The sequence below is a fragment of the Zonotrichia albicollis genome, chromosome 1 (genome assembly GCF_047830755.1).
Source record: "Zonotrichia albicollis isolate bZonAlb1 chromosome 1, bZonAlb1.hap1, whole genome shotgun sequence".
Taxonomy (NCBI): domain Eukaryota; kingdom Metazoa; phylum Chordata; class Aves; order Passeriformes; family Passerellidae; genus Zonotrichia; species Zonotrichia albicollis.
The window spans coordinates 55346097-55367791 of NC_133819.1; the positions used below are offsets into that span (position 1 = coordinate 55346097).

Here is a 21695-nt window from a genome sequence, read left to right on the forward strand (position 1 = left end):
CTAGTTCTTTTATTGAAACCACTGCTGAGGATCCCCAACCCCCTTTCAAGTTTATTTTCTGGTAATGAATCAAAGGATCAATTTATTATTAGTATACAGATCCAGATGTCATATGAAGATTTGGTTGTGTGAATGTCAGCATACTCAGGTATGTAGTTTTGCTTGCTCATTAAGCATTCGGATGGTGAGGGTCAATTGGTGAAACAGCAGTTCACAGAATGTATAGTGTGTGACATTCATATTTCTTGATGTGGCTTGTTAGGGGAATATCTATGTGTTGGAAATAAAGGAAGATCTTCAGTCCCTGTGACATCTTTAAAATAGACCTTTATGGTACACACAAAATATACTTTCATTCCATTCTATAATTTGATGTGATATCCAATATTCTTTAATCATTGCATTCAAGAGGTTAGATAAATGCTAGTTTCATTACAAGGTCTTGATAAGCAAGTCTGTATTGAGCCTATAACTCCCTCTCTGTAATATTTTTTCTATCAGGTAATGTTTAACTATATTAGATTATAGTTGCTGTTGATGCTGGTTTATCGTTGATTTGGCCTTCATGTGATTCACACTGTTACTTACATTCCACCTGTGTTTGTAAATTACTTACAAGAGGATAAATGCTTGAAGCTTGAGATCCAGAGCTGTTATGTTAAAAGAGTAAAGCCATCTTAATTTCTTTCCATCATGAACAACTTTTTCCTCCTTCTGATTCTGTCACCCGCTTTGCTTTGGCAATTGGAGAGTTATACGCAGAAGAGCTTCTAACCACAAAGTGCTTGCCTGAAGTTGCCAAGTAAACTATATTTCCATAAAGTGGAACATAACTCATGGGATTTTCACTATGAGAGAAACTCCTTGAAATTCATATGAAAATATTTCCTAGACTCATAACTGTTTGTCAGCTGCAGCCACCTGTGCTAGCTACTGCAGTCTACCTTCAGAGTTACTATCAGTAACAGGACGATTTTTTCCCCCAGCTTGCAATATATACTCACTGTTCACAAGGGACACTGTGGCTTTTCCAGGTGGCCTGATGCCACCACTGAGTGCTATCTCCACTGCCTAAGAAGCTGGCCTCAGAGAAAGCAGTGCATCCTGACACTCTCAGTGCACAACTCTCCCTGTGCTTCCCCCCTGTCCAGTCCATGGGTTGTGCAGTACTGAGAGTCGGGTACTGATGACAGTGGTTGTTTGAAGGCTTAGTGCATTTGAAACTCATGAAAGAAGAAAAACCAAACCCCAAGGCTGCAGGCTCAGTTTGTGAGATACTGAGATTTCCAAGCAAAAGTGAATTTTTGTTGCCTTTGGCGTTGGCTGTGGATTGGATTTGGGGAAGGTCTGTGCTGGCAAGTTCCAGCCCAGAAACATGGAGGAAATACTGTCTGCTCAGCCACCAGAGAGTACTGCTGACAAAGACACAAAGCAGACATCAGACTGCTAGTTATCTGAGCGAAAGAGAGGCTTAAAGGGCTTTCGAGGATGACAATCAGAGCAAATTCTATGAGGTATCTGAGGTAGATCAGACACACCATTTCAGTGATTTCAGATGATCTTGAATTCTTGCATAGTGCCAGTGGGTTCCCAGTCAATAGTACACTAATCATCTTTGTGTTCTTGCAGTTTTAAAATATCCTACAAAGCACTATTTTAGAGGAAAGTGTGGTATCTGTGGAATTTTGTATTAGAACAACTAAGCTGTATGTGCATGAGGGGCTCTCCAAGATTAAATTACTCTGAGCTGTACTTGTTGTCAGTCATAAGGAAACTCAGTCGGAGCCAGACCTTTTATTTGAAAAAAATCCCTAGTGTTTTATGACCTCGGGCATCTCTAATTGGACTACATATGTGGATAACTGTGACCACATATGTGGATAACTTTTGTACCTCAATTGCTGTGGAAAGAAAGTACATTAGTATATTGAGGAGGTGGCTGTTAAGTTAATTGGTACATCTTTATATCCTTAACACCCGAAGGCAGGGAGAGGCAGGGAGAGATAAGTAGGAGCAAAATAAAAATTTTGCTTTCCAAACCCTAGAGAAACCCATGAGCTGTTGATAGCACAACTGAAGGGCTTAGACCAAGATCATGAAGAGGGATTTGAAGGAATAATTTCAAACATCATCAAAGACATGAGTCTTTATTTTAGGTTCCTGACCTAAAATAAGCTTTGCAAACCATGTATGTAGAAAGCAGATTACCAGCTGTGAGCAGGCATATGTTTTGTGGTATCTCCCAAAAGTAAGAAGGTCTTAAAATGCAGGTCTATATAATTTTCCTGTTGTGTGGAACAAAACATCCAGATGTTCATCCAAATTCTCCTTTGAGAAAGTATCCCTTCTCACAAAAAGTTCACATTGAAATTACTGAGGAATAAGTATGCCTTTTAGTCAGGGTCTGTGATGAGAATAAAAAATGGTACAAATTTAGCAAATTTTCCCAGTGCCCAGTGTAAGCCTCTACCTTTGGTGCAGGTCAGAGAATTTCCAAATAGCTAGTGGGGATAGTTATAAAGTCTATATAGTTATAAAGCCTATCCAGAGAGGATATAGTAGGTAGATGCGTAGTACCTAACTTTTGAGACTTAGCATAGCATGAGGTGGACAGTGCAAGTAGTCCTCTCTTGTGATATTTTCTCAGGAAATTTATTTTAAGACTTCTTGGATGAAGATACTGTTCATGATCCTCTGTAGTGTTAAGTGCACTGGTTCACAGACAGGCACCATAGAACAAGAAAACTACTAACAACAAGAAAAGCAGTTACAAGAGTGTGTACTCTGACAACAGATGCAGGGTTCCTTGGAATTCACTCTTGTTATTCTGATCTTGTATCCTTTGGAAAACAAGCAGCATCACAAAAAATAATATCTGAACAAGTTAAGTAAATTTTCAACAACTTCAAAACAAGAGTGTTCTGCCAACAACACAAGACTTCCAGGACATTTTCTCATCCGTTCTGGAATGTATGCGCTAGTACCCAAGATTTGCGAGGAGGATTTTTTCAGTTTAAATAACAACAATATAAAAAGACCTTTAATTTGAGTATAGCTAAGGAAAGAGAAATATAAACTGCTGACAAATGTATTTTCTAGCAACTTGAGGTTTTTTCCCTTTTAAAAATATGCAGATTATTTTAATAATTCATTAATGAAGTTTCAATGCCTTTCATTGGTGGTTTTAATCAAAAGTTCCTTAAGAAATAACAGGTAATCAGAACAGTTTTTAAAAGTATTGATAGTAGAGCCCTGGAAAATGTTAAAGATAGAACTCTGAAAAGGCTTTGTATTTTCTCAGATCACTGCACCTGCGTAAGCACTATAATAAATGATATAATTGTTAGATGTGATGATTGTTTAGTAATTATATATAATTATTATATAATCATAAGAAGAATAATGAGAAACTATGTTGGCAATTTAAAGGGGGGCTATGTTTAGCTGAAATCTATGTATACAATAGAACAATATAAGTTTAATAATTAACATGAAGGTTATATAACTATAGAGTATAAAAACATGATCATCTCGAATGTAGGGTCGGAATCAGATTTGGGTTCAAATACCCCGATTCCCAGAGCTCTTAATAAAAAGCACAGCATATAATCACTTATGTGATTATGTGTTTTTGAACACTAACAGTATGATGTGAACTCTAGCACAGATAGTCAGCAGTATTCAACACAATACATAAATTACCTTAAGTTCAGAGATTAATATCACTTTCTATTGAGAGCCACATCTGGAATATCCTTTTCACATTTAGAATTGTTCTGTTGCATCTCCTTAGTGACATTGCAGATGCAGTGTCTACTTGTAGGTTGTGCACTTAGAGAAGCAAAGAGCTAAGAGGTCATAAATGAGTGTTAGAATAGTTGAATTCACACCTTCTCTGTGAGAACGTGGTGAATGCAAAATAACACAAATTACCTGTACTTATATGAATGTTTGCTTTTGCTGATAGTCATAATATGGTAGAAGAATTGTCAGATAGATAAAAGCCTGGTATTGGAGTACCAGTGTTGAAGGGCAGATAATGGGCTGGGGAAGATTACTTAAGGAGATGTTTTAGGCAAGGAACTTGCAACCAGTCATGGGTGGAGATGAGTGGGGAGAAAGTTGAGGAAGTTAAGTGATGACTCTGCATTGGTGCCAAGGCCAACATCAGTTCAGAGGAGTCATTCTACCTTTGGGGAAGAAATGAATGATGCTGGGAAAAGTAAAACCCAGATATAATTATATGAACTGCCAGATCAGGCTCAGGAAGATTGGAGGGTTTTGGTTGGACATAAGTGAGAGAGAGAATGGTCAGGTTGTACTGGCTAGCCAATAAGTCATCCCATACCAGGTATGCAAAACTCACTTGGGGAAAAAACTCATATGGGATCTAATTTGAAAATGTTAAGTCAAGATGAGGCTGAGGAAGTTTCAATGTCTTGAACTTGTGTGTTTCATTGCTCATGTTATAATGATGAGGAACCTTTCTTTTCTGTGGTAAAGAACTTTGAGACACAGACTGTGAACCATCCTGAGCTTCATATTTCTCATAACTAGGTCAACATTTGCAATGAAGTCATAATACAGTTATTTGACTAATTATCTGAGTATTTATCTGGTTGACTAAGAGTATGTAACACTTCGAAATGTTGCAGAAAGAAAGTTTTCCAGATAAAGCTTCACACTGTCATGTTGGAAGGGAAACAGCCAACCCTTTTGGTGATATTTTCTATGCAAACTAGGAACTCCTATGAAGCTCATGCAGTAAGCTGAGTTTTTCAAATGGGCTGTATAATCATAGAGAAGCATTGCTCATCAAAAGCATGACCTAACATCCATCAGCAAGAAGTGGTATCTGCAGTTTCTGTAAGCCTTGAATTGCACTGCTGTTCCCTATTTGTAAGATAAGACAGCACCAAACCTTCAGCCTCCTGGAACAGTGGGAAAATTGAGTGTAGAGAGCTGACCACCATATGAAAACACATAAAGAAACAATTTTCTCTCCCTCCAGAACAGCACACTGAAATTGAAGCCTGAAGCTAAACAGTGAGCGGTGAAGGAAAACCAAAATATTTACTCATTAGCTGAGCTTCTCCATCTTAATCACAGAGCAAGGCAAGAAGTCCATGGGAAAAGTTTTCTGGGTGTCCTTTAATTTATGAATTTGTGGGAGGCTGAACCAGTATGATGGAAGCCAAACTCATTTCTGTTGTTCCCTAGCATTGAAAAGTTTTATTGTACACCATTACTAGAATCATTCAAGTTGGAAGGGACCCATAGGGATCACTAAATCCAGCTCCCTGCTTCTCATGGGACTCCTAATAAAACCATATAACCTAGAGCATTGTCCAGATACTTTCTGAGCTCGGACAGGTTTGGTGCCATGACCACTTTCCTGGAGAGCCTGTTGCTGATTGACTACCCTCTCAGAGAATAACTTTTTCATGCTCTCCACTCTGAACTTCAGTAATGTAGTATTAATATTAATCATTAAACTGGACAGTATGCTAATGAAGCCAGAAAGTCATTCAAGTAAATTTTCCTGCATTCGTTAAACTGTTCCGAGAAACAATAAGCAAAACCAGTGAATGCAACATTATCTTGTCATTTCCCTTTACGGCCAATAAAACCCCAGGCATCTGCCTGCCAGCTGTCTGGTCTGTAAAGGCATCAATGTGCAAAATGAAGAAGGAGTGCTCTTCTTCTGTTAATAGTATGAAGGTTCTCTCAATTATCCTGGTCTTTGACATCTCTGAAGGGATATGGCCTTGAGGAGAGGAGACAGCTTCTTGGGTCTGTCTGGTCAGTGTCACCATACTGGGCAGCTATGTAATTAGAAACACTTCTTGACAGACCACAGGCTACGCATTGATGGAAGAGAGTTCATCGTTTGCCCCAGTTAGCAAGGGACATTTGAATGACCCAGAACTGAGAATGTTTTTGGTTGAAACAGGTGTGAAATTTTTCATTTGGTTATGCAGCTGCCCAGACTTTGTGTTCTCTTGATCACTCTCATAGAACTGGAGAACCTTCCAGATTCGTGAGAGGAAAAGGCTAGTGAAAGGGATGTTTTGCCCATGAAGCACTTGTTTTTCTATTTTGTGTTCATTTTAGAGCAGAAAATCTATCACATATGTGGATGGTAGCTGTGTAATACTGAAGCTAGATATTTGATTTGCTAAGCAGTGCCATCTTTCATATTTCCAGAAATGGAAGTCTACTAAAGATTGCAAGGAAACAAATCCATAGAGAAACTGAATGGGAAGGCCACTCCTCTGGCATTTTAGAAGTATTGCAGTAATGTCACTCCATTAGATATCTCAATGTGTGCACTGATTTTCTCCTTACATTATTTTTGCTTCTCATGAAACCAGTGAAATACTGTCCAAGTCAGGTAAGAAAGATAGTATTTGATCTATCATTTTCTAGAAATATGTGCCCTGATTTGAACCATGATTTTGAAGCTAAATATCTGTAGAGCACTAATGTTGTGCTTAGGTCAGAATGTGAAAGACAGAGAGGCATTTCCTGGAGATGCCTATAACCCAAGTGTGTGGTTCAAGAAGCTCCTTCCACTTGTTCTTGTTCCAGCTGAGAATATAACTTTTAAGTACATATTTGAAGTAACTCAGGAAATGTACATGAGCATGTACATTTTGCTCTGCAAACTGCAGTAAACAGTGGAAATAGGTAAAATAAATTTTATGTTCTGTAGCAAAGAGATTGTCAGCTGCATATCTGGAATGAAATTAATTTATAGAATGAGATCCCTAAAATTTAGATATTTGTATTATAGCACCTACCATAAGCAGTATAGTTCAGGTGATGCTATAATCAACAGTAGGGCCTAGAGAGGTATCCAACCCAGTCTAAATTAAACATCTGCATTTGGTCTGCTGAACTGTTTTCTACATCCTTTTATTACCATGGGAACAGTGACATGTAAATCACATAGCAGTCACTTGCTGTGTAGGCTTTTCAAAGCAAGATTCCAGATCTGAATCACACTCCTAAAGTTTAGTGACATGAACTTGTCCACAGTGGCAGAGTATTAAACTGTTCCCTGATAATCTTGTAATGGGAATCTGCTCATCTGGAGCTAGGCACTTATTTTATGGAGCAATGAAACACTCCATTCACCAGAAGAATTTCTGTTGTAGTGGAGTCACCACTCAAGCAGGATAGGACTGTTCTAACATTTTACATTTGAATTATTGATTGTCCACAGTCAGTGTTTAGCATGAGGACATTCTCATTCCTCTACTTTATCTATGCCTTGTCTCACTAAAGGTTAGTATCCATACCAGCATGACTCATCTTGTGGACCAGGGCAAGAGATCAGGGCACTGAATGTCACCAGAACCAGATTAACTTTCTCTTCTGCATCTGTGTATCGCATTGTTTGGTCTCTGTCTCCCAATACTGTTCTCTCCTCGTGGTACAGGTACCTGGAAAAACTACCTTAGAAAACCTACATTCTCCATCATTTGAAAGCTTTTTTTTAATAAAAGGAGGGAATAACTGAGTTATCCAAGGATTTGGGCTGACTCCCTGACTTGAATGTGTTTAGTCACACAGTATTTCCTCATGATCTGTCTCTTAGAGGAAGGTTCTTATTGCTGTCTTCTTCCCAATGCTGGTCTGACTAATGTGAAATAAGGAAGTACAACACAGTGCTATGATGATAAATATTTAATTTTCATAGTGTTTTATCATGTTGGTGTTTCTTAGCAATCTTCTTTTTCCCCCAAATCTGTAATCTCATGGTCTTTTTTGTTTTCTTGCAGGAGGAGCTGGGCATTGCTTGTGAGTTACTGGAGTCAGATTTCCTCAAGTGCAGTGTGGGATTTCCTTTTATGAGATCCAAATCTGAGGTAACTTTGTGATATTTGCATTTGCAGAATATTGGTCCATTTACCTGTGTCTCAAAGAGTGGCTGGAAAGCCAACAGCTCTGTTAAATGTCTGTGATTGATACATTCTCTAGCTTGCTAAGCCAGATATCCAAGCCTTTCACAGTTACAGAGACTAGCTATCCTTTTTCCCACCAGACAGGGCCAATGACAGTGCTCTGGGCACTGCAGTAAAATGGCTTTGAAAAATGGTGCAAAAGTTGCAGCTTTAGAAAACTTACATATTTCCTCTGCAAAAAATTAGTAAAGGACTCTCTGTCTTACTGATGTTGCCTCTGTGAGTTTTTTGTCTTCTATCACATTAAAAAATCCAGATGGGTTCTTTCTGCCACTAAAATGATCTATATAAATGACCAACCCAGAAAGGTGAGAAAATGAGGAATAACTTAAGGATGACTTGAAAAAAATGAGTTTGAAATTTTTCAGAAAATTTCCATTTCAAAAGAAAACCTTTCCATTTGAATTGATGTATCCTTTGACCCAATATAAAAGTTTTTATTTACTGTTTTTATAATTGACTCTTTTGTGCTATTTTGAAAAAGTAAAAAATATTTTAAATGGAATTGAAGAAACACATGCGGTAGTAAAATGTTATCTAGAATATAAGAATGTAAGCCATTGAAATTACAATGGATTTGGACACTGTTTCACTTGGCCAAAGTCTTGGAGTTAGGCAGAAAAATTACATGGAGAAGTAATCCACCAAAGTAAAATTCTTATTTCAAAGTTAGCACCTGTTTTCACTCATTATGATGTGTGTCCTGAATGCTGCTTTAGCTTGAGCCACTTGCTTCAAGACTCCAAGTGCAGGCCTGTGGCGTGGCCTTTATTCCTCCAAAAGATCTCTTAATCAACAAATAATATAGAGACATAGTTTCAGGTAGTGATCCTTCTGTTCTGCAAGACTCATTCCCAGGCAGACAATCTCCTCAAGAAATATCTTTGAATGGCAATTCTAGCAAAGGTCGTCTCTTAATGAAGGAAAACCCAAACTCAATAGTATGTGAAGACAAACACAATTACTAAGACTTTAAAGGTTATTTGCAGTAGAAGTGCTCTTACACATATCAAAATATGCCACTTTTGTAAAATTAGGCCAGTAAAATATAAATGAAGTTTCAGAATAAATACATGTTGAAACAATATGCTGAGTCTCTAAATATGGATTTTTCTTTGCACAGTATGAGTTCAATGTGATCTTTGACACAAGCCATTTGACTGGTCAGGAAGAAACGCTTACCTTCCTTGTCACTGCCCAAAGGTAAGGGGACCCTTTTATGTCTGGATGACTTGGATGTTCTTTGTTCCATGAAGTGTGCATTACGTGTGTTTGACAATTACATGATATTAGCTGTAGATACAAAAATTAGGTTAAATTACTGAGGCTAAATGCATGGATTTTGGTGATGCAGAGGAACTATGTATTGAAGCTTCCTGAAAAATGAGGTAGGATAGGTTTTCTTTGCCAGGCAGTTGCCATTCTGAAGGATCATTCTGTATTCTCTCAGTTGAAAGGCTCTTGTGTTTCAGTGGCTATCTCTTGGACCATGTATCAAGCTCAGTTGCGGTTGATGATCAACACACGATAGCCCAACCCATTTGTTCCAGCATTTGAATGAAATAAACATGCTGGGATGCAAACCAAAAAAGATAAATGCTTTAATCAGATGGTCAAGGATCCCAGTGTTAGGTTCTAAAATCATGTATCTATTTTTCCCCACTCTGGATCTTCAGTGAGCCATGACAGACTGTGGAAAACATCTAGATAGTGTGCTTCCCAAAGAGCACTTCAGGTAGGCATTGAAGTAGGGTGTTGCAAAGTATGCATGCATAGGCATTTTGTCTTGGGCAGGATAAAAGGTGTGCCACATGCTTTGTGCCTTCTAAGATGATGTTCCATGAAGAAGCATACTGCATGGGTGATTCAGTAACAAGCACTTCCATGTCTGTATGGGAACCAATGTGCAACTGCGTAACATTGGCCGTGAACTGCTGCTTTGATGTGTTGGGTGTTTGACTAGTTCTTCCTCCCGTTTACTCTGTAAATGAGCCAAATTCATATTCCTATGTATCCAAATCAGGATCTTCAGTCTGAATTCTCCTCCCGAATGGGATGACACCTCTACAAAAAGATAGAGATGAGAGATAAGATGTAGCAGCTGCTGAGTGACTGGTCTTATAAGGTATAGTCCTCCCCTGCAGTAGCAGCTGTAGGTGGGAACAAGACCCTGCAGCACATAGGGCTAGTGTGAGACAATGAAAGTGAGACACGTCACCACGTCTTGCATGTTGGCGAAGTTTCTTCTCCATCAGATGTTCATCATGTGTTCAGACGACCCTGTGATGCTTCTCAGTCAGAGACATCAGTATCTGCTAGGTGAATGCCAGTTAGTGCAGAGATGGGTCAGCAGTGCTTTAAATGTGCACAACCAGTGTTTTCCAACCTTGGATAGCACAGAATTTGCTTCTGTAATCTCACTTATATTTCTGTGCCCTACCAATGAGAAGTACTAGTCTGTGCCTTTAGATGAGCAAAAAAACCCCGTGTAATTGTTACACTTTGAGTGCATGCTTAGAGATGTTACGAGAAAGTTTCTCATTGTAGAACGTTGAGAGAGAATAGTTACGTTTTGAAGGATTGAGCTGAAAATCCAAAGAGAATAGGGCAGTTCTCAATCCTGATTATCCTCATTTCCTCTGTGACTTTAGGCAAATTGCTTAATTCCCTTGCTGTCAAATGAGTATAACAAAATCTTTCTACCACAAGAGTTGCAGGGAGCCCTGAGGTAAAGTCAGTTATAAGGAAATTGAGAGAAAGAACCTGTGCTGCAGTCAGACTGCCATAGATGAAGGCATTGTTTCCACACAGAACTGGAGTTAGTCTGACAGAAATAGCTGGTCAGGGAAGCTATGTCATGCTGTCATGGGAAAGCAAGTGTTGCCTTTCAAGTGTCTACCTGAGCCTGTCCCATGTAGCTGCAAATTTGACAGCAGAATCTGTGACAAGAGACTGGTTCAGTACTGGAAACAATTGGAGAAACAATTAGGCAGCACATTATATTTCTTTTACACTATTTGGCTGTTTTTTAAAAAACAACTAAACTTTTTCTTTGCTTCCAGGTGTGAATTGTTTTTCTAGAGCTAGATTCACTGAGTTGTGTTCTCCTTTTCTGACAGTACCTTTACTCCATTTGAAACAGATAAGAACATATCCATGAGCCCTGTCTAGAATTCTACTTGCTCATTCTGTGTGCCACCATAGTGTCTCGGTATTTATGTTGGATGAGAAATGTCTCAATTTTGCACTCTTCTGTGAGTGTATTCAGGGGAAAAGCTTTTATTAAGTGGGGTTCTTTCCCAGGGGTGAAATTTGTGCAGTTTTCTATGTGAGCCATATTTTGTCAGCAGAAATAGGCAATGTGTCAGTGACAGAAAGCTGAGCTGTAGGTAAGCATGTATGTAGCTAGCAGGCTCTGTGTTTTTAATCTGAGCAACTCATAATCTGCATGGTATCACTTGTTATTGCCTGCTGTTCCCTCAGTGATACTGTCCTCAAATAAATATAATAATATATTTTGTTCTGCCAGTTTGATTTGTGAGTAAATCCAATGAACTGCAAGGCAAAAGTGATTCCAGAGTACTACTGAAGAAATTGGAAATATATGTAACATATCTTTCGAGATTGTTGTTTTGAGCTGTCACCCAATGAGCAGACTCATCATCAGAATTAGAATAGTTGCAGGTTTGTGTGCTAGACATGGATTACAGGAACCTTTCCCAGACTTCATACATAAAGTATTCACACTGAAACAAACTGACTTAAATGAGAGCTAATTGTTCACTGTTTTCCTTTCTTCATTTTGGTTATGACTGGCCGAGGCAACTGCCTTTCACAATGTAAAGTAGAAGTGCTTTCATTTTGACAGCTAAGTACAGGAATAGGGGGAAAGAGAGGGTGGAATTGTTGAGAGGTTATGGCCAATTCACTACAAGAGTCTTGCCCAAAAAACTGCTTGCAGTGGCAGCAAATTGGTGCTACAGTACAGTGCAGGTACACTGAAAACATTTATTCATTTCGTGAGTCAAGACCCTGTGTGAGGTGTGTCACTCACAATCTGACATGCGGTCAAACTGGGAGAAAATGAGCCCTTGCATGGAAGTCTAAATGTTCTTGTTTCTCTCCACTTTGTGTGATGGCTGCTGGAGTTTCCCACAGACATTTGAATTCACACCTTGTTCCAATGTACTTTTTTCTTTTTTATGAGCCTGTTCATGTCACAGCCACAAAACTCATGCTTTTTGTGTGTGCCCTCTCCAAGGCTGTGTGAACTTTCTTAAGGAGCTGATATCACTCAAATAGAGAGGCTCAGAGTACAAGGCAGAGAGATGGTGACTGTGAAACTGTGATGTATTACAAAAGCTGTCAATTTGCAGTATGTTTATTTTTCCTTTCTGACATAGTGGGAACCTAGAACACACTGAATGTCTGCATGATAATACTTTAATCCTGTCTGTGCCCCTGATGCATGAGGTGGACTCATCCATCAATGGGTAAGTATCAATCACCAAATGAAAACAAAACCAACAATAATAATAATAATAATAATAATAATAATAATAATAATAATAATAATAATCAGCAGCAGCAGCAGCAGCAGCAGCAGCAGCATCATCCTAAGAATAACATCTGAGTGTCATCTTCTCTTTGTTTACATATAGACAGGCTATTGCTTTTTCCTTGTTTCTCGGATCATTAAGACAATCTCATTCAATATCTGTAAATTTTATTAATTGCCAGACTGTACCTCATTTTCACTACTTCCTAAATAATGCTAATTAGTTACCATCACATTTATAGTAGGTATTTTAGTGATTGTGTTTAAATTCAAGTGACGATGTAGATATGATGGACCTTAAAATTAAATTTAAAAAGAACAAGTAAACTACATCTTGTTCCTTAGGACATATCTTTAAGGAAATGGTTGAGAGTCACCAGGCCAAAGGTTGCAGTCAAATGTTCTGGAATTTTAAGGAGATTGGTGAAGTCTAGCTGTTTGCCTTTCTGTTTAATTCCACAAACAGAATTTGCTTCTGCTTATTTTCTTATTTTCTCTATTCCCTAGTCTGTGAGGCATCTAACTACCAACTGTGGAGCATCTCTCACCCTTTCACTGGCATACTTGTATAACATATAGCCATTGTGTCCTCTCGCTAAGGCTGCACGTGTATGAGTTCCTGCATTTGAACTTCCCTTCCACTTGACATCACAATCTTAAGCCTAGAATGAAAGATTTGTGGTCGGTCTCAAGAGTCAGTCATTCTTTAGCATAAACAGTGCTTTGAGTTGAAATTGGAGGACCTGGTCACTGAAAGATGAATTAGAATTCATGTAGACTGAGAAAGCTGACATTAGTTCCTAAACTGGGGAAGCAAAACCTCATCATTAGTGTCCCCAGAGGGTCAGTGTCTCATCTACGGCAACCTGCAGGTGACAGGTATTGTGTAAATGACCAGTGCAGGTTGGCATCATCAGAAGTCAAATATTCCCTTGACCACTATGCTACATGTGTAGAAAAAAAGTTAACCTGCACTGACATGTGATTTGATTGAAAAGCTGAATAAATGCAGATTCAAGGCCTAGACTGGGTTTTGCCTCATAAAGCTCATCCTGTTGGATAGAAATAAAATCCTTAATTACTACCACAGCAGTCGGAATGGATAAAAGGTTTGTTTGAGCCTGCTCAGAGAAAGGAAGTGCGCTGTCAAACCTCATAAGATGACTAGCAAGGACAAAAATCTCTGTATTGAGAGTACAGTCTCAGCAGCATGCTCTGGAAGTTTTTGGATGCTTTCATTGTTACAAATTCTTTAGAAACTGAACTCTTGTTTCTTGATGTTTTGATACAGGTTTTTATTCAGCTTTACAGATATGAATGCTTTCATCTGTGTCTTTAGATCTCTGTTCATCACCTACAGAATATTGCATGCCAAAACATTATAAAAAAATGGTTTCTCTTCTTCAGAATGTACTTTTTTAGAGCACAAGGCCTCTGAATTTATAAGCCCCGCCTAAGTGCCTGTGTGGATTATATTTTTCTTTCTCATAGACAAACCTTAGTTAATTGAAGTTCACAGAAAAATCAAGCAGCCAGAGAAAAGTTGGGTTTATTGGAGGGCACATTCCTAGGCATAGTAATATTAGTAATATTCTTCTTTTTGGACAGTATATTTTTGAAGCTTGTTTTATTAGTTTAATTGTCCTACATTTGAATCTAGAGGAGCAAACTTCATTCCTGGTTATAAATAGCTCAGAATGGCTTGTACCATATTTGGGAGAAGCCTTCTGGCATAATGCTGTATATGGGAGGAGAAAATCTGTCGTTCACTGTTTCCCCTAGCAATCACTGGCACAGGATGCAGTCAGGAAAAAAGGAAATGTACTTAAACAGGGTTAAAATCCTGTCTCAAAGTGCTCTGATTCCAAAAGAAAACCCGGGAAGGAAGCAGAGTTTTAGGCAGTAGGGAGGACTAAGGTTTATCTGAAATTACACCAGGACCCTTTCCAGATAGTGGAGAAACCTGAGATTAAAAGAAGACATAAAGGATGCTTAAAGCACTCCTAGTCCTCTTCTGCAGGATTTTTAGGTACTGTGTTGTGCTTCCAAGTAATTTCTGATAAAATCCTACTGCATTTTACTGTGTGATTAGACGATAAGAATGGTTAAGGAAATTTGAACTGTTCTACTCTAGTTGAAAGCAGGTTATCCCCTTCTAATCTTTCCTTTAATAATCTGCTTAATAATAAAGGTAGTAAAACTTAGGTAATTAACTGTTTATTCCTGAAATGCTATGTAAATACTAAAGAAAATTGAAATGTTACTTTAGTGAATATGCAACTTAAAGTATTCCTCTTAGATAATATTTCTTCAGATTAACTTGATAGTGCAATGATTTCCCATGTTAATCCAAGCTACAGGACTTGAGCAAATCAACCATGCCAGGGGGCTCCAGAAAGGAGGATTTGTGATAGGAGAGAAGAAAAAAGGATAAATAGTCAAAAGACATCTGATTCATTGATGGGATTTTAGCCCATGTCAGTTGAGATGCTGCTTGTGTTGTCTATGTTGCCAAAAGGAAATCAAATCACAAAAAATAGATTAATGTGAAATGGTCCTGTAGAATTTCACATGACTAGAAAGGAAGGGGTGCAATTCAGCTAGACACAAATATATTTCATTTTTGTCACAAATTCCACTTACTAAATTTGTATCTTGGTCTTACAGAGAAGTCTTCCCTACTTCATTTTTCTACGGTGATTCTGTGGCAGCTTCCAACTTTGTTCAGTTGGAAAACCATGAATGCCTTTTCCAGTCTCTGAACTTCACACTGCAGGTAAAACTCATCCTTGTTTTGACTGCTTTCCTGAATGACAGCACATTCTTGTTTTGTATCTATTTTATTCTGAGTGTGGTAAGGGCCTTTGTGCATGATTTTGCATCACAGTCATGGGCAGAATGGATGCTTTGGACAAGGTTTATAAAGAAGACCCTCTTGTTGAGTTATGAGGTTCAGAAAGGACTCCCTTGCTTCTAAACTTCTTCTCAGAATCTAGGTGCAACTGGATCCAGTCCTAGCCTCAACTGGGTCAGCAGTTTTTATCTGAAGGTTAGTTATATAGGTGTACTCGCTCATACCAACAATTGTGGCAAATCTCTTTTGCTCAAGGAGAGACCTTGAGAGACATCTCCACTCAAGGGAAGAATCTCCAGACTCTCTTCTGGAAGTGGGGTGTTAGAAGTCCATGCTGATAAAAAATGGGACTGGGCTTTTATAGTATAAACTGATCAACTGTCACTCGTGTTTCTAGGCTAGCTGTGCCAGCTCAGCAGCTTTAGACAAGTTATCTGTATTTATCACTTGTTGATTCCCTTATCAGGAACATTGCCTGTCACATCCTCACTGGTACCAGTTTTTGTCAGGAAATGCTTTCTGAATGCTTAATTTTGAGATTGATGAGTCAGTCTCTGTTGGTAGTCCCTGCTTTTCAGAGACAGGGCAACTGAGAGGCATTTTAAAATATTTTATTCCCTTGTCAGTCTTTTTGAAGAGTGAGACATAAGAGATGTAAAACTCAATGTCATTATATCAGAAGCCAACCTATTTCCTAGTTAGAATACTTTATAGGTGTTCTTCAGCCTATTAGCTTTTGCCACACAATCTTCTAATACTTCTAACACCAATCACCCGTATTTTCACCCCACGTGGTCCTGCTACAATGCATTTTTCACAGTTCTATTTCTCTAAAATATCTGATCTTTTTGCAATGCCATATTTTGAAACTTGTTGAAACTTGTGTCTAGTTCAATCTCTCTCTCAGCAATGTCATCTCTATTCCATGGCTTTCCTAAGTCAGCACACCTTACCTCTTGCATACAGAGGTACAAGACTGTGTGAGCTTTCTGTCAGGTTTTGAGAGGCCCTTACAAATCCATTTCTCACAAGCCTCAGCAGTCTTTAACACCAAAATCAGCATGACTACCCTTCTCTATCCATCATGGGTAACTTTCACAAAGAGGGTTTAGTTTGAGCTGTTTTACTCCCACTCAGGCAGAGCATTCTGCTACAATGCTGTACAATGCATTCTTGACTGGATGCCGTATTTACAGCATGCAGGAATGGCATGTGTCCTTTTATTTAAGGACACATTTATTTATTTATTATCTGAATATATTATTACAGGAATTGAAAACATGGCATCTCACTTCCATAGGGAAAAAAGCTCCTACTGTTTGTTTCTCTTTCACCTTTTTCCACATGCTGGGTAAAGAGCCCTAGTTATTCAAGTGACACATCTTGGATGAAGCCACAGGTTAAAAGTGGAGGAGTAATTCTTTTTAATGGCATGGTCATTGAACAAATGAGTGAGCAGCCTTTATCCAAGAGAACAAATACACATCTGTGCTAGGGATTCAGGCTTGCTAAATGCCCCAGCATGAAAATATTTATAGCACTACTGATTACAGTGTAGGGGAGAGATAAGGACACTAAATGTAGTAATTACATATCCTCTGAACACAGAGAGACATGGTTCTCCCAAGAAAATCCTGGGAAGCTGTGTAGAAGCTGTGGAAAACTTAGACAAAAGAATTGAAACAATTATTATCTCTCTTTCTGTAACCATTCTTTATAGATATGGTTCTACCAAAATGTGCTATTCATAGTCACTAATGTTGTGAGATGTTTCTACTTTGAGACCAATCAAGTATCACCTTAGTGAGTCACATTATAAAAAGACCCACTGTTTTCCTTAAATGCTTTTGCCTTCTGATCCACCTGAGGACTGGAGCCTTCTTTCCATCCCTGACTCAACAGTGTCATCAAAGACATGTATGAGAAGCTTTCAATAAATACCTCTTAACATCTTAGCATTATTCAAGTGTTACTTATATATTACACTTTACAAGGCAGTTAGATGGGTTCCTGATGTGGCAAAATATATGGATGGATTATTATAAGAAACTCTAGTGATGTGGCCAACATTAGCTGGCGTTGTGTTTCACTGCTGTAACTGCATCCGTTACAAGCCCTACAAATCCTTTTTGACCACTAGATGGGACTAGGGAATGATAAGCCATGCAGAGGTAGGTTAATTTATTGTGAAAAATAGTGTTTTGTCTTTTTTCTTTCTGTTTTCCTAGGCTGAAAACTCAGCTTACAACAAATAACATGTCTGCCTCCATGGACAGATTGTGATCCACAGCAATTAAGCCCCCACTGCACACAATGCCCTTAGCTATTTATTGAAGGACTGAAAGGAGTATTTCAGGACATAAAAGCTTTTTTGAACCAGGCTATTAATTCTTGTGAATTCTTCTTCCTTCTTGGGGGTTTGTCGGTCTTCTTCCCTTCCTCCTCCTCTTCTTCCCTTCCTCCTCCTCACTCATACGCAGTGATTGGTTAATGCAGATGAAGAATGAATGCACTGATGCTTTAACTGGATAAATATTTTCAGTAAAGCAAAGTGATAACAGGGAAGGGAGAGGGAATCTATGTGTTGGCAGTGACACCATTTGTCCTACCAAATGCTCCTGTCTCTCATGCACACACTTAGCAGTTGCAATAGTAATATTTTTTCCATACAGAAGTTGAAAATTATACCATAACAAGTCACACATCTACTCTCCAATAATGGGGTAAACCTTATAACTGTGTGTATCAGGGAGAAAAGGTAGTTTCACAATAGGCAAAGGATTGTTTGTATCACTCTTTGCCTAATTATTTCCTACCAAATATTTAACTTTTCCAGATGGAGAAAAATAATAGTTCCTAAAGCAAGAGAAAGAGTTGAGTTACAAAAATATGGGCCTTTATAGCAGTTTTTAAATATGATAATCTCTAATAGATCAAATATGAACAAGGAAACAGAAAATGCCTTTTCTGCAATAACTCATATCTGATCTTAGTGAGATAATCAAAGTTTTTAAAATGTCTAACATGAAACACTATGTTTGTATTTCATGCAGCATTTTTCATACTGATTTCTAATGGGATTTCTTCCCCTGCCTGGAGCCTCAGAGCCTTTGTGAGGAGGATTTGGGATTGCAAACCAGTTCTGTTTATCAGTCAGGCATTTCTTCAAATATAAACAGTGTTTGAAGAATGAAAACCTATTGGTTTTAATATTTTTACTTTTCACAATTAACAACTGCATGATACATCTTTTCACAGTAGTATCTCAGTGTGGATAAATATTTTAATGAATTTCATGTTTTTACTTTAATGCTATTTAATGCATTTATATTTGTGTTGTTAGAAAGAACCAGAAAATATTTTTCCTAATAAAAAAATGTAGATACAAATGAAAACTTACTTTAATTGAATTTTTTCCATGGATTATTTCAATTCTGCAAAACTCCATAAATTTTAGAATTTTCACTGGATACATTTCAGTGGAGGATGGGAAATTCTTTGAGCTTTTGTTGAAATTTTGGGGGCCAGGGAGTGACAGAAAGATAATATTTTCCACTAAAAGTGTAATTTATTGAAAATGCCAGAACTTGAATGGAAGTTGTTCACATGCATCTCCTGGCATCTCATTCAGAAAACCCACAGTCCAGTAGTCACAGTAATTGTTTGGCTTCTGCTCCATAAGGAAAACGCATGCAGAATATCATGCAGTGGTTAACAGATGGAAATGAGAATGTTAACTGAGACAGTAATATTTCTTATAGCCGTCAAGATTTTATTGCCAAAACATTCAGTGTACTAGCAGTGTCTCTGTATATAAAATATACTGTCTGTATTGACGGCTGGCAATTATGCTGCAAAACTGCTTCTCCTTTGATATGTGAGCTGTGCCTGAAGACTGTTAGGTAAGCTATTCATTCTGGCACTTGAAAAAGAAGTCTTAGTCTGAAGACATTGAAAAACCTGCAAAGTACTTGTATTTTTTCAAATTGACCTGTACTCCCAGCTCTGAATCTACAGTAGTTTCCCATTTATGAGAAGTCAAGTATGTAATTTTATTTGCATTCATTTTTTCTCTTACAGATTTATAATGCTGGACCAAGCACTCTTCCTGGAGCTTTTCTTGATATTTCAATTCCAAACCGCCTCTCTGCCACTGGAGCTGAAATATTTCACATTCAGCAGATGATGGTGAGTATGTTACAATGTACTCTGAGCCCAGAGAGGCATGGAGAGCTAGTGATAACTAAAACAAAAGAAGTCCACCAAAACTCAGTGAATCAGTTGCTTTTTAAGACAATCAAATGTTCTTTGCATCTGTGGCCAGATTGTAAGTAGCTGAACCCCTCCAAGTATTGGCTGTTCTCCCTCAGCTAGGGCAAAGACAACTAGTTGTATATTCCTGGTTTCCTACAATGCTGTGTAAAACTAGGTCAGGCTGATGCTGAAGGGAATATAGAGAACACTTCCACAAGTCACACCTGCAAAGAAGATTGTCTCTTAATCAGTTCTCCCTGACTGAGGGAGGATTAAATGGTGTATGTAATATTGGTAGGATGCTTTATCAAGCTGACTCAGATTCCCTGGGGTTTTTTCTGTGGTTATCAGCTAGGTCTGAATACATTATCTGTACCTATGTTGCTATAGTCTGTGTTATAATTTGCTCTTTTTGAGTGTTCTTTTAACAAATGTAAATAATAGAGAAAGATCTTCTTTCAACACAATGCTTTTCAAAAGATAATTTTGTGTCAATATCAAAGAAATTCAACATAAACTGTGGTAGACAAATTCTTAGATTTAATTTCTAATATTTATTTATTTATTTCAAAACCTTTGTTAGACCACTAAAATACCTTCATTTGCACTGTGGTGGCCAAAAAATGGAAACCTTTTTACTGAGGTAAATTTATTACTGAAATTCAGAGTAATCTGCCTTTGTGAAATGAAACCAGCTTTTGGGGATTATTGAAAGGAAGTAAACTTTCATGTTGTTGGTTACTTTTCTAGCCTTTTAGCTGAAAAGTATTACCTATTATGTAGGGAACTGTGTCACTGAAGATGTGTAAATATAGATCTGAAAGATCTTTCTAAGCAGATTTCCAAGATTTTTGCTGTTGGAAGGTATGAGATAAATATAGATATGGCTTACAGATGGGCAGTAAAGACAGAATGACTGAGAAACATGTGGGAATATTGTATGAAGCAATAGTAGCGCATAGACGGAGTCAATTTGCCAACCACACTTAATTAGTTCTCTAACATATGTATCATAGCATTCCAGTAATTTTGAGTACTGATTTTGGGTACATGGTCAATAGAATTCTCCTCCGTGACTTTCTAAATAGTTTCTCCTCCGTGACTTTTCTCTAGCATGTTAATAAATGTGATCCAAGAAAATCCTGTCTGGGACAGTGGTTATCCTTGCCTTACAGATACATAATTGGAACACCAAAAGGTTTGCTTGATTTCACACAGGGAATTTGTGTCGGAGCCAGGCACTGAACCAATGTATCCCAAATCTTACAAGAACCAGTGTAACCCAAGTCTTATTGTTGTAACAGAGAAAGCATCCCACTCTCTTTCCTACGGCTCTCTCCCAGTGAGTTTTTATTGACTGAAAAGGGAACTAAAATCATGGAGTTTTTCAGCTTTTCATAGAATAGATCTAATTAAACAAGGAAACCTAATAGGAGATGAACTTTAGAAAATGGTTTACAACAGCTGTTTCTCCAAGACAGTTTTTGTAAGCATAATCATTAAATATTTCAAGGGTTTGCTTTTTTTGCTTATTCCCAGAATCTAGACTTCAATAAAGATAGTAAGGTAATAGAATCCTTTCGGACAGTGCAGGTGTTTCTGTCATTATTTTCTCTATGCCTACAATCTTGCCATTCTAGTTGTCAGGGTTGACAAAACTTTAAGAATAGCTGTCATTAATACAGAGGATTAGGAATTGTCATTTATCTGTAAAATACACTGTTGATACAGAACTTGGGATTTGATGACATAATGTTTTTTTATCTTAAAGCTAGTTATTCTATTGCCATTCTCTGATACACAGTAAGGCAGTGAAATTTTTGAGTCAAAATGCGGAGTTAAAGCACTAGAGTTTGTCTCACATACACATAAACTACACAAGAGAGTTTCAGGAGCAAACTCTCATATTGTGTTGATTGAACTAGTCTTTCAGGCGCAAAAATTAATAGCAGGAAGACAGTCACATATGGCTCACTGGAACAGTCTGTGTCTCTGGGAGGTGTTAATAGGAAGTATTATCTGCTAGTCTTACAGCCCTCATGCTCCCTATGTTCCTGCC

General features: G+C 38.0%; 1 protein-coding gene across 2 annotated transcripts in view; it reads left to right on the forward strand.

Moving 5' to 3' along the window:
- The window catches only part of ITGA9 (integrin subunit alpha 9), a 215588-nt gene that overhangs the window by 139384 nt on the left and 54509 nt on the right, over positions 1-21695 (forward strand). For both annotated transcript variants that reach the window (XM_005487011.4, XM_074541806.1), the window contains exons 19-23: positions 7788-7874; positions 9094-9173; positions 12374-12463; positions 15196-15304; positions 19463-19570. In XM_005487011.4, coding sequence (XP_005487068.1) covers positions 7788-7874; positions 9094-9173; positions 12374-12463; positions 15196-15304; positions 19463-19570 — 474 coding nt within the window. The remainder of the gene's footprint in view (positions 1-7787; positions 7875-9093; positions 9174-12373; positions 12464-15195; positions 15305-19462; positions 19571-21695) is intronic.